Source organism: Larus michahellis, chromosome 9 (genome assembly GCF_964199755.1).
Source record: "Larus michahellis chromosome 9, bLarMic1.1, whole genome shotgun sequence".
Lineage (NCBI taxonomy): Eukaryota > Metazoa > Chordata > Aves > Charadriiformes > Laridae > Larus > Larus michahellis.
The window spans coordinates 5,187,382-5,200,065 of record NC_133904.1 but is presented as its reverse complement, the minus strand read 5'-3'; the positions used below and the strand labels follow the sequence as shown (position 1 = coordinate 5,200,065).

General features: G+C 45.2%; 1 protein-coding gene across 1 annotated transcript; it reads left to right on the top strand.

Moving 5' to 3' along the window:
• Window positions 1-637: 637 nt before the first annotated feature.
• ARRDC4 (arrestin domain containing 4) lies at window positions 638-9,793 on the top strand. Its single transcript, XM_074601027.1, has 8 exons — window positions 638-1,046; window positions 2,159-2,225; window positions 2,503-2,650; window positions 4,468-4,570; window positions 5,279-5,535; window positions 6,127-6,289; window positions 6,823-6,977; window positions 7,088-9,793. The coding sequence occupies exons 1-8, from the start codon at window positions 695-697 to the stop codon at window positions 7,142-7,144; spliced, it is 1,302 nt and encodes a 433-aa protein (XP_074457128.1). The 5' UTR covers window positions 638-694; the 3' UTR covers window positions 7,145-9,793.
• Window positions 9,794-12,684: the final 2,891 nt, after the last annotated feature.

Here is a 12,684-nt window from a genome sequence, read left to right as displayed (position 1 = left end):
CGGGCACACCGGGCGGGAGCGGCAGCGCCGCACCGCTTCGCCCCGTGTAACGCGCTCAGCCAGCCCGGCGAGGAGAGGCTGAGACCGAAGGCGGCCCCGGCCCCGCGCTCCCTCCTCCCCTCAACCGCCATGACAGCAACCGAGGGCCCGAGGCTTCCCCGCCACGCAACGCCCGTCACGACAGTGGCCACAGCCGGAAGGCGGGACAGCGAGGGCTGGGATCCCCGCAGCCGCACTGCCCGGGCCCTCCCCGGCGGGCTGAGGGAGGCCGCTCGCGGGTCCGCCCCGCCCTCCCCTCCCTTCGCCGCCCCGCCCGGCCCTTCGCCCCGCCCCTCCCCTGCCTGTTTATCCACAGGCTGTGCACGTGGTAGCCATGCCGCGCCATTGGCCCGCTCGCCAGGTAGCTGCAGCCACCCGACCAATCGGGGAGCTGTCCACGCGCGGCCGTCCGCACACGATTGGCTCCGCCGCCGTGATCACGCAGCGTGACGCACTCCGAGTGTGCGCCCGTAGAGGAACCAATGAGGAGGGGGCCCTGGGGCAGCCCGCGGCGAATAGTATGGCAGGGAGCTGAGGGGCGGCCAATGAGGAGCGGGCCGGGGCGGGACTTTCCGCTGCAGGCGCTGGCGGAGACGGGCGGGTTTTAAAGCAACCGTCGACGGCGGCCGCAGGCTTCCCCCGCAGCCGGGGAGCGATGGCGGCGGCCGGGCCGGGCCTGGGCCCCGGGGCCGGCGGGGCGGTGAGGACGCTGGCCCTGGTGCTGGAGGACGAGGCCCGGCGCGGCGGCGGCGCTGGCGGCGGCTACTGCAGCGGCGACACGGTGTCCGGGCAGGTGCTGCTGGAGCTGGCGGGGCCGCTGCCGCTCCGCGGGCTGCGCCTGGAGGCCGCCGGCCGGGCCCGCGTCGCCTGGAGCGAGAGTTCGGGTGCCGTCCCTGGGGCGGGAACCTGGGGGGTAGCGGCGAGGGCGCCGGGGCCGGGGCCCCGGCGGGAGGCGGAGGTGCGCTACCTGGACATCCGGCAGAACCTCCTGCGGGACCCGCCCGAAGGTGAGGGGCGGGCGGGGGGGGGGGGGGGGGCGCTGAGGGGAGGCTCCCCGCCTTCTGAGGACCGCGGGGGTGGGATCGCGGGGTCTGGCGCCTCCTTCGCGGGGGAAGGGCTCCGAGGCCAGGGCCCCCCTGCTCCCGGGGGGGAGGGGGTTTCCGCGTCGCAGGAAGGCGCCCACGCCCTCTTCTCCCACGGAGTGGGGAGGCTGCGGGTGCAAACGCGCTCCGAGGAGAGATGAGGGTCGGGGGTGGGTCATGAGACACGGCGTGAGGTCCGGGCAGCTGCCCGGCCAGCGGCTACATCGCTCCCCCCGGGAGACTTGGGGCTGGGGCAGCCGCAGCCCTCAGGTGTGCGCCCGGGGGGGGCCGCCCGCCGCCGCATCCCGCGGTCGCTCGGCACTGGGCGCGGACGGCTGGAAAACGCAGAGCAGGCCCAGAGGGGAGTCTGCGGCTCCGAGCTCCCCGCGCCGGGTCCCCGCGGGGGTCTCACGGGGCACCGGCCGCTCCCGCGCGCCCTGCGGCAGCGCCCGCGGGAGGCTCCTGCCGCAGCGGTGTCTGCCTGGGCCACTGCAGCAGCGGGGCAGCAGCCGCGAAATAAAGGGACACGGCATCTCGGTGGGTGAGGGTGAAACGCGCCTCGAGTTCATCTGTAGGAAAGTAAATTCAGGCCTTTAAAAATTGAATTACAGTAGGCCCTCTATGGACGTATTGAGATTGCATACATTAATAGTATTGCATAACGCTGACCTTAAATTGCAGCTTTTTAGCACAGAAATTAGCTTAATAGTTAATTGAAAAGGTAGATCAATTGGTGTCCTGCAAATTGCAAAGGAAAAGAAATTTACTTTATGCTTTCCAGAAGCCATTTTGGATTAGAAGTTGGCCAGAGTCCTGAACTGAAACTCAAGGTCTCTGTGTTTCCTTGATTTTTTTCATTGAAATCGCATCACAGCATAAATAAAGCGTGGGCTCCAATCCAGAACCCACTGGGATCAATAAAAACTTCTAGTTCCTTGCATCTGGGTGTTTTTATACATAAATAATTTCTAAAAGCATCTGCTTTGTTCTTCTATTTATGGAATAACTAAAACATACTATTCATTTTTATGCTACAGGTGAGGAAAGCTTAATTCTTCTTGATGGAAGACATGAATTTCCGTTCAGCTTTCAGCTCCCTCAAGAGTAAGTTAAATAATCTGACGTGAAGGGATTGTGCTGGACACAGCATGTTGTGGAACATGAACTTAATGTAATTTTACTTGGTTTCTTTTAGAATCAAACTGATAGGTCAGCTTTATAAGTTTGTCTTAATCAGCCGGCACACAGACATGTCTTGTTTGCTTCAGTTTCCCTAAGGCCCTAAAAGTACAAGCTGTAAATCGGTAAACATTTGTATACACAGGAAGTGCTCGTGTTTGGAACCAACTGAGGGTAATGCTTTCCTGACTGCTTGTTTCAGACCTCTGGTGACCTCTTTTACTGGGAAGTACGGCAGTATTCAGTACTACGTGAAGGCAATTCTGGAGAGGCCTGCAGCACCTGATCAGAGCGTACAGACAGAGCTCCAGGTCATTAGCCATATCGACGTCAGCTCGCCAGCTTTATTGGTAAGAGGGTCCTCTGCTCCTCCTCCCCCCTTTGAAGCCAGCTGCAAAAAAATCGTTTCCAAGAAGCATTCACATCCAGCCATAACCATTTCCATGTTATTCTGGAGTGTCATTTTCTGACTTCTGAAAGCATATAAGCTCCCTAAGCTTTTCTCTATAAATAGATGATCTTAGGTTGTGTGAATAGCAAACAGAGTGGCTTTTTTTAATACCATTGATTACATCCCTGCTGGCAGAGACGTTCTTGCCAAAAAGTTATGCAGGCTTCACATGCATAAATAAGGCTTAATAATAATAATGCGCAAGCATAAAGTAGTTACTCTTACCAGAGCAACTACATTCACAGGGCTGCAGTGTCCTAAACTCTACAATAATAGTAGGTTGAGGAACAGTAATTACAGAAGAGTATTAATCATGCCCAGCCTGTCATTTATGCTCTGGCCATTATGTTACGTATCCTTCCATTTTGCATGTCGTTTTCTAACATTAAGTGCGTGCACGCAGCTGCTTCAGAGATCTTTTCAGTTATTTCCTTATGACAGATTTGGCCACATTAAAGCATTGAGTTTCTAATAATCGCTAGAAATACTGTAGAGTAATAAGAAAGATCAGGCATTAAGTAATGAGAAAATAGGCAAGATGGAAGCTAATGAGCTGGATTCTTTTATCTCAACCCATATTATGAAAATAATATAAAATTATACCTTGCACTTTCATGATAGCAACTGGATCTAAATGGTTATTCATTTAAATATGAATGAATAATTTCTATTTTATTTAAAATGCTAGGATAATTTTAACATTTCATCATGATGTGAACATAGCTAAGAAATGTTTTGAACAGGGTTTTTTCCCTCTTTATATGCTTACGTTTTAATTTTTCTGTCTAGAGAGACCTTAGAGAAGTATTTTGGCAGTGACGTCTGTAAGCAGAATATAGCCTTTGTATTCAACGATGTAGATCAGGAGTACGAAGGCAGTACATCAGATGCTGCAAGGGCAGAGCAGAGCAGGAGAGGGCTGTGGGGCATGTAAAGTAGGCGGTGCCTGTCTTAATGCATTCCAAGGTTACCACCAAAAAATTGCAAAACAACACAAATTTTAGACTCCATAATTCTATTGACTGGGGACTAGAGCCTGGTAAATCATTTTAAGTAGCTTGAATCCTGGCTGGGACCCTTGACATGTGTACTTGGACATTGTAAGTTTATTCTAATGGAAATTTTACCAACAGTGTAAGTGTCATCTAATGTCACAGTCCTCCATGAATAATTAAGATGGTTTTTGTCATCAGCCTAAATTTTTGGGGGGTTGTGTGGCTTGCAAGCTATGAAGATGCATCACCTTAGCCCAGTGTGTATACATTTGTCCTTTCTTGTGAAGGATACAAAGGTAAAAACAGTTTACCTGCTTAACTATTAGTTGCTTGCAGATGAAATGAATTCTGCATTCTTCTGCACTGAGGAACACGGGCATGAATACCGCAGTACTCCATCAGACCTTTAAAAAGTCACACCTATAACATTTGCTAAATCAATCTGTTTGAAGACAGATTACATCCAAATGCACATTGGTTTCTGTTAACCTCGTTAATATGGTCTAAATGCAGACTGGGATTTTAAAACAGCCCTATGTTCAGATAGTCAAACCTTGGTTCTGTTTTACATGGTAGCAAAACTCCAGTTCCATTGAGTAGTAGAGTGATTCAAATCAAGTGACTTTTAGAGCTAGACTGCAATGACTAATACGCATAACGTTAAACTGCAAGTGACTGATAGCTTTATGCCATAAAATGAAAAATACTCTATATTTTATAGACACCTGTTCTAAGAAGTCAGGAGAAGATGGTTGGCTGTTGGTTTTTCACCTCTGGGCCAGTGTCTCTCAGTGCCAAAATTGAGAGGAAGGGATACTGTAATGGTAAGAGTAGTTATCTTCAAAATGTGAATATTAAACATTTAGTAGGGTTTTTTTATCTCTGTGAAGCCAACACGTTATAGTTGAAAGAACAGTTCCATTTAGTAGGCAGTAAATTGAGATCTGTATGAACTTGCTTTAACAAAAATCTTCTTGTCTTGCTCCTCACTCCCCCTTGGGAATATAAATCGAAAGGAAGTCCTGTCAGTCAGTCATCTTAGGGAAAGCCATGCACATCTGAGTGTAAAGAACAAAACGCTTTTATTTGGGATAAAATACTTAATTGGGGACGTAATCAGGTTTTTATGTCCTGCTTGTGTAGGTTTACGCTTCTGTAAGAGTGAGCTTTAGCAGCTTCTTTGTCGTCTTGATAACATTAGATACATCGAGGAAATAAAACATTCTGGAATTCAGTTAGTACTATATAAAAGGAAGATGGACGCATAATTTGCAAATAAAGTTTTTATAGCTTGTTCATATTATGCTTAATGTTTCAAAATGAGTCATTGTTTATACATAAAATGTAGTAGGTGGCTACAATTCTGCCTGGATACCGCTCTGCAAAAAAACCCCAAAAGCTTAGCTTGAGGAAACGAACAAGTACCGTTCCCATAACAGGGCAGCGATGTATGTGCTGGGTAACGTGCTTTGATGCTGCCAGAGGAAAGTTGGTAAATACAAATTACTCATTGAACTTTTTCTGTCTTTAAGGGGAAGCCATACCAATCTATGCAGAAATTGAGAACTGCTCTTCTCGTTTGATCGTTCCAAAAGCTGCCATTTTCCAAACGCAAACTTACCTGGCCAGTGGGAAGACAAAAACTTTCCGTCAGATGGTTGCCAATGTCCGAGGAAACCATATTGCCTCTGGGAGTACAGATACCTGGAATGGGAAGACTCTGAAAATCCCACCTGTGTCCCCCTCTATACTTGACTGCTGCATTATTAGAGTAGAATATTCATTAGCTGTAAGTACGGGTTTTAATTACAAATGTACATACTCTTGAATACTGCGTTGAGTTGGGAACAGAAGAATTTTCTCTACTGAACAGCCATTAGATTTTGAATTTGGGAACAACAATAAATATAAATAAATACTATATACCATATAGGCGAGAGACAGAAGATAATGAAGAGACTCTGAAATGGAAAGACAGGAATAACGGGGAAAATAGAAAAATGTTTCTGAGGAAGCAGCAGCTTCGTTTTAGACCTGCAGAGGTTATTAGGGGACAGGAGTTCAAGCTGAATGGCTTCCTCTAGTGATTCTTTTCAGAAAGGGGAAGATGGGACTGAAAGTCAAGTGCATAATTATTTTTGTCAGCCTATTTTGTATCTTTTTAACGTCATCTGGAGACAAGGTACAGAAAGCAGGATGTTGCTGGAAAATAAGGAAAGCTGCCAGAGTATTAGCTAAACATATCTGGAATGAGAAAATTCCCAATTCTTTTTAAACGATCTGCAGTATGGGGAGTAGGGTAACTTCTAGGAGCAGCAATTCAGTGGGGTCTCATGATGTTTTGTTTTTTTTTTTCTTTTATTTGGGGGTTGTCACATAGGTATATATCCATATTCCTGGTGCTAAGAAATTGATGATTGAAATGCCTCTGGTGATTGGCACTATTCCATGTATTGGATTTTCAAGCAGAAACTCCAGCATTACCAGCCAGTTTAGTATGGATATGAGCTGGCTGGCATTGACCATGCCAGAACGCCCTGAAGGTAATATATATTGAACTCTTCGTAATACAGCATCGTACTGTCTATCCCAGAAGGATAATTGCAGTGCCAGTTTAAGGGCACTAGGAGGGATGTAGGCCATTAAAGAATGACTCATGAGAAGTGAGGCACATAAACGTACGTCAAGATCCAGAAGGACTGGTGAGGATAGCTTGACTCCAGCCTTTCTTAAGTATCTCTTTACCCTTTCAGCTGAATCTTCTAACTAACTTCTGATAGTGGGAATTCTATTTTGGAGGTAGACACCTTAGAGTTAATCATTACTGAATATGTCTTGATACGACACAGATTTGTTGCTGGAGTAGCCCGAAAAGCACCTGTAGTGTTCCTGCTGAATCACCTAAGCTTACTAAAAACATAATTCTAGTTACAGTATTTATGAATATAGGGCACTGCATACAGTTTGACAATAGTATGTTTAATAAATACAGTCTTCATGGTCTCAGATACTGTAATACATCTGTTTTCTTGCTCTGAGTGAATGGTTTTTGACAGTAGCATCTCTTGTGTTTCAGCACCACCAAATTATGCTGATGTAGTGTCTGAGGAAGAGTTCTCCAGACATGTTCCTGCTTATCCACCACCAATTGACTGTGAGGAACAATTGTGTTGTCCTGTCTTTGCTTACATCCAAGAGTTCCGGTTTCAGCCTCCACCTCTTTATTCAGAGGTAAAAAAATAAACAGCAGGTGCTGTTTTTATTGCCAGATGGCAAAAAACCCCCACGTACAGAATTGCAAGAATTACAGGCAGTAACTGTTGCCTTTCTTCTCTCCGTAGATCGATCCACATCCAACTGATGTAGAAGAAGTTCAGCCCGTTTCATTCATGGTCTGAAGAGGATTTGTAAGGAGCATCATTGTGATGAATGTCTTAATCTTTCTGCTGCTTAAGCTGATAGTGCAGCTAAAAAGGAACTGGTTTTCTTTTTCAAAAGTTAAGTTTGTGTACAAGAGAGGCAAACGGAAATGGAGAGGGAGGTATGAGCACGTTTGGTGGTGGAAGAGAATCTGCTGGATTAGTCTGCACAGAGGATGTTGTGGGAGCAGCTGTGCTTGGGATCCTTGAGAAGAAGTACCTGAAAATACAGAATGCTTCTAGAAAGTGGATATACTGCATAAAGTACAAGGAGATGTAAGGATCTTCTGAAGAAAAAATATTTTGTTTGGAACACTCTGGAAGAATTTACGTAATGATGTTGATGTTGAGAACTTCTGTAGTAGAACTTGCGTAGTAGAACAGAATGGGGGGTAAGAAAACATTTCCAAAAGATTCCAGTGTTCAAGGGGCTTCGGTTTTGCACTGGCTGCATCCAAGAAAGGAACACTACTAAAACACAGAGCGAAGCCTTCACACTAGCATAACTTTGTATTTCTTGAGAACCTGCCCTTCTAGCAACTGCCAAGTACTACTGTTTCATCACGCATAATGATTCTAAAGACATCATGGATGAAAGAATAGTTACTACGCAATATTATGAAGGCAACCATTTACTGAATGAAAGACACAAGTATGTAAAAGAGAAATGAACTTTGATAAGAGCTTATGCACTATGCTTTCTTTCAAGGGATTTCTTAAGGGAATTATTCTAGCCTCTTCTACTGTGAGTTCTTTTTCTGCATCTTAAGCCTATGGATAGCATGATAAGGGGAAGCACGGCAAGGGAGAATCCTTTTGCCAACAGCAGGTATACTTAGCAAAATGGACAATACTTATTTATTCAGAAGCCTTTATAAGCCTACCTCTGTTTTGGATATTTACTTACGGTCAGATTTGAGACCAAAAAAAAGTCTTGTTAAAGCTCCAGTATACTTCAAGGTTCTAAAAGGGACCCTAAATGGTTTCTGTGGTTAGTGAATGAGATAGGAGGCGTAGGGAGAGGTGTAAATATACCCAGAATAGACATAGCTTATAACTGAAGTGAAAGCAGACGTCAGGGGAACAAAATCCTCTGGTAATGGCACAAAGCTTTTCATTCCTCCTGCATTTTTGTCTAGAGATCTGTTGTCAGGGGCTGCACTGGTCATTTGCTATCTGTACTATTTTTTTGTTTGTGTGTTTCCTTGTTTGTTTTTGCTGTTTAACTTTGTTTTGGTGCAATATTTTAATGTTTTCTTCCTCAGGTCATTTAGAACAGAGTTTGTTGCTGCTAAGAGTGAAGGCACAGCATTTTACTTGGCCCTTCTGCTGCCTTCATTTAAAGTAGAATGTTTGCTTCCTGCCAAGCATCAATTGGAATCTGTAAGCCACCATCAAAAGATCACTTAAAGGAGAAGAAACACAGCATTCTCAATATGCACGTTTACAGTTGAGTCTTTAAACTACAGGGGATTTAGAACTACTAGAACTATTCCATATGTCTTACAGAAGGGTTTGGGGTTAAAACCCGGTGCTTCATGTGGTAAAACATTGTACTTTCTGGTAACTACAAGAATAGTAACTGAGTTTCCTTCATTTCATCAATAACTGCAGTTTAAAAAAATTTAAATGGTTTTTTATGAACTCTGTCTTCATTTAAGAAGCAGGGATTTTTCTACAGGCACACACGGATATATATTTTTAGTCTTCTTGTAGTATGACTTCCTTACATTGTCTGATTTCTAGCACTTCACCTCAAATTACTTCTACATCAGTGTAAGACATACCCATTGAGATTCCTGTTTCCCAACTGCAGTGACTTCAGTGACTTTTTCCATTTGCAACTTTAAGTATTGTCTTCTATAGCAAATGCAGCTTTAACCAAAATCTGAGTGCGTGTTTTTGAAAGGACATTCTAAAAATTAGTTTTTATCTTAAGTCTCAAGATGTAGCTCTCATGCCTTTTTATTTAAGTGATGGCGTGCCCGTGCAATCAATGCAGGATTTTCATTCACATCACCTGGAAAGGGAACAAACGTATTTTCCTTAAGCAGATACCAGAGAGTTACTTGAAAAGGAATGTGGCTGTGTTTTAACTTGCATGTTAATAATTCAAAATACTAGCTTAAAGAACACTAGGTGCTTTTTTGGACTGTAACACCTGAGAGGTGATGTGTGCTACCTGGTATAAACATGGACAAGCAAACAAGAGCATGAAGGGTAAAGACGTGCTTTCTTTTTTTTCTTAAAATCTTTGAGTTGTTTTTTTTTTTTTATGATTATTTGCAGATAAACTGTGGCCTTAGATTGTTTGCTGCAAAAAAGACAAGTATAATGTGTTTCTTAGGAAGCACACATGACCCTTCAAAGGAGGGGTGAAAGCAAGATTAAATTCTGCTCTCTGACACTGGGCTTAGTGCAGAAATTGATCCTTAAAATAATTACTGTTTGCACAATAATAAGTTCAATATGCAGGGGCTTTGTTTTGGTAACTGTGAAACAGTTTAAAAGAGACAAAATAAAAAAAAAAAAAAAACAACCATGCTGTTTAACATACAGGAACATGATTGTATTTTGTACTAATGAATGAGCCCCATGGGTTCTTTGTTAATAAAAGTGTCAAACCCACGTAGTGCTGTTCATCTCTGGTTTGGGGCCTCTCAGACAAATGGCTGCAATGTCAAGAAATACCTGTATTCCAGCAACTTCGAACGCATACAGACCTTCTCATTCCTCTTCTGATCTGGGAACTCTGCCTTCAGCTGTCACTGCTTTAGTCCCTGGAATTACCCATAACCAGGAGTTGGAACAAATTTGTCAAACGTGGCCCGCGCCCCCCTGTAGCAATGCGGTGTAATACACAGGGCTTAATCACAGGGATCTTACCCGTAACGATGGAAGCGGCAGGATGTGTGCTCTAATTGGATTTCTTATCTCATGTATGAATCTTGCAGGATATTTTATTGTGTTTCCTTTAGACGAGATTATCTTTACTGTTTAGTTCATTGATCTAAATCGATCAGAACAACCTTATACCCGCAGCACAGAAGGGCTAAAGCAGAGCGCCTCCTGCCATGGGAAACAGATGACAAATTCTGTCATCTACCACGTAGCTCACCTCATCCATAAATGAGATGATGAAACCTCTGCGAGGGTCCTGCCTCCCCAAGATTTGAGGAACAACAAGGAGCACGGTTGATTTTGTCTTCCTGTTTCCACTTTTCAAGGGAAGTCGGCAAACCTCTCCTTGGAAAATCCAGGCGAAGATGCTGTTCAGGGTGAGGTTCAAGAACGGGAGCTTGCAGAAGGTGTCACGACTCACAGGAAAACGCAAAACTTCAAATTCTGGTCTTAGATTTCTAAAGCCTCTCTTACTAAATGATCCTAAGGTATCCTGACAATAAGTTCACAATAGCAATTCCACTTCACCCACTGTTAAGTTTTATAGGGGACTAATTCTCTTGACAAACTAATTGCCTATTAAAATATGTTTAGCGTTTAAACAGGTAGTAAACTGCGGGCTGGTGGTGTTTGCATGGAAACGCACAATTCCCATATAGAGTAGGAGAGGGCATCGAGTCAACTCCTGGGGCATGTGCCAAACTATCAAAATAGCACATTCCGTTACTTCCCCGCCCAATTTGAACAGCAAAAGGGAACATCTAACTCATTTTGTAAAAATCTCTGCGTAGCAATAAAGAAGTGTTTGGAGAGCACAGTTTGCAGACAAAAGTTGATTTGACGATAATCAATTGCTCTACCACCCCCCCAAAACACCCCACAGCAGAAACGCCTCTTTTCTAGTCAAATCCCGCTGATTCTCGGTACTCTCCTTAGGGTAGTGAATGAGCACACAGACACAGAAACCGGCTTTCGGACTGCAGCGTTTTCTAAAGCTGATGATATAAGATGTACACATCAATACGGACAGTGCAGGCTACCGCGCAAAGTAGATTCTCTAAAGTACTAAATTAGGTCTATGATAAACCCGGTCCTTCACTTTTGATATTAAAATTTTAAATGTAGGGTAGACAGGGTGACAGCATCGCTCCAAATTATGGTCATAGTTTCTACACGATCAATATGAAATGGCAGTACCTAAAAGCTGTACTAGAACATTACCGCATTATTGGCATTTCAGGACAACTGACTAAGCACAGCTTTGGACGGAACGCAAAATGGCAACTCAAGTGGGACTTGAGGAGCAGCTGCTTATGCCAGCAACACACTGCGGGCCCTCAGTTACACAGGACGGACTCTATCTGATTAAGTACAACTGTATTACTGATAAATCTCTGAGCACCCTTCCCTTCAAAAGAAAAGAGGAAATCCTTCTTAGTTTTGGCTTACATTCAACCATCTGGCTGCCCGTAGGGTGAGGAGAACGGGAAATGCAAGGTAAAAGCAGGAGCAAGTGCCGGTGCTCGACAGACACCTAGAAAGAGATTGCCTCAAGTAACCTGAAGAACGCAGAGCTGCCCAAAACATTTTTATACAAATGCAGAAGATATTTGCTGTGTCAACTGATGGCAGAGTTTCTTATTAGTTGAGGTCTCAAATAACAAGCGACTGTGGTCAGAATTAAGGATACCCAAATAAGTATCGTGTCAGGCCTGCTTTTACTTGGCGCTCGGCAACTGTGACAGCCTGATAAAAAGCATCACCCAGACACCAGCCCAGCCCTTCCGCTTCGTTTCGAGCTCTGCTCAAGTGTCCCACGTCTCTGGGGACACCCCTGCCCTGCCCTCCCCTCTCTGGCAACAACGTCTCATTGATGCTTTGCATTGATTTTTGCACTGATGCACCTGTAGGCTCACGCAGACAGGGAAAGCGCCATAAAGACATTTCTAGCGTTACTCAACAGAAGGAGAACAGAGGTAGAAATGGAAGGCAGTCACGGGTGTGGGGGTTGTGGGATGGACACTGGACGAGTGGAGAAATGGGGCAGGTATGGAAAGGAGAAGGGGTCAGTGTCGGGCAGAGGACACAGACACTGCAGCCGTTCCTCCGGGAGAGGATGTAACCTGGACACCAAAAACAACCGCTCGCCCCGGACTCCTGTTACTGGCAGGACTTGGCGCCAGACGTGGTGACACACAACGTGCACAGACAGGATACAGATATGGAGGCTAAACCCAGCCAAATATTATTTTTTTGCTTTGAAAAACTCTGATTATTTTACAGCACCTTGGAACAGCATCAGCCTCCCCATAAATTAGGCGCTGGGCACAGAGAGGTGGCCTGCCCCGACTGTCACAGACAACAACAGAAGGTGACCGTTGCCCAGAGAGGTGGTGGAAGCCCCATCCCTGGAAGTTTTTAAGGCCAGGCTGGCCGGGGCTCTGAGCAACCTGATCTAGTGGGAGATGTCCCTGCCCGCGGCAGGGGGGTTGGAACTAGATGATCTTTAAGGTCCCTTCCAACCCTGACAATTCTATGATTGTACCCATGTTTCAGTCCCCAGTTGTGTGATACTTATATACACACACAAAGGCTTTTCCAAAAACGAGGAGCTTATC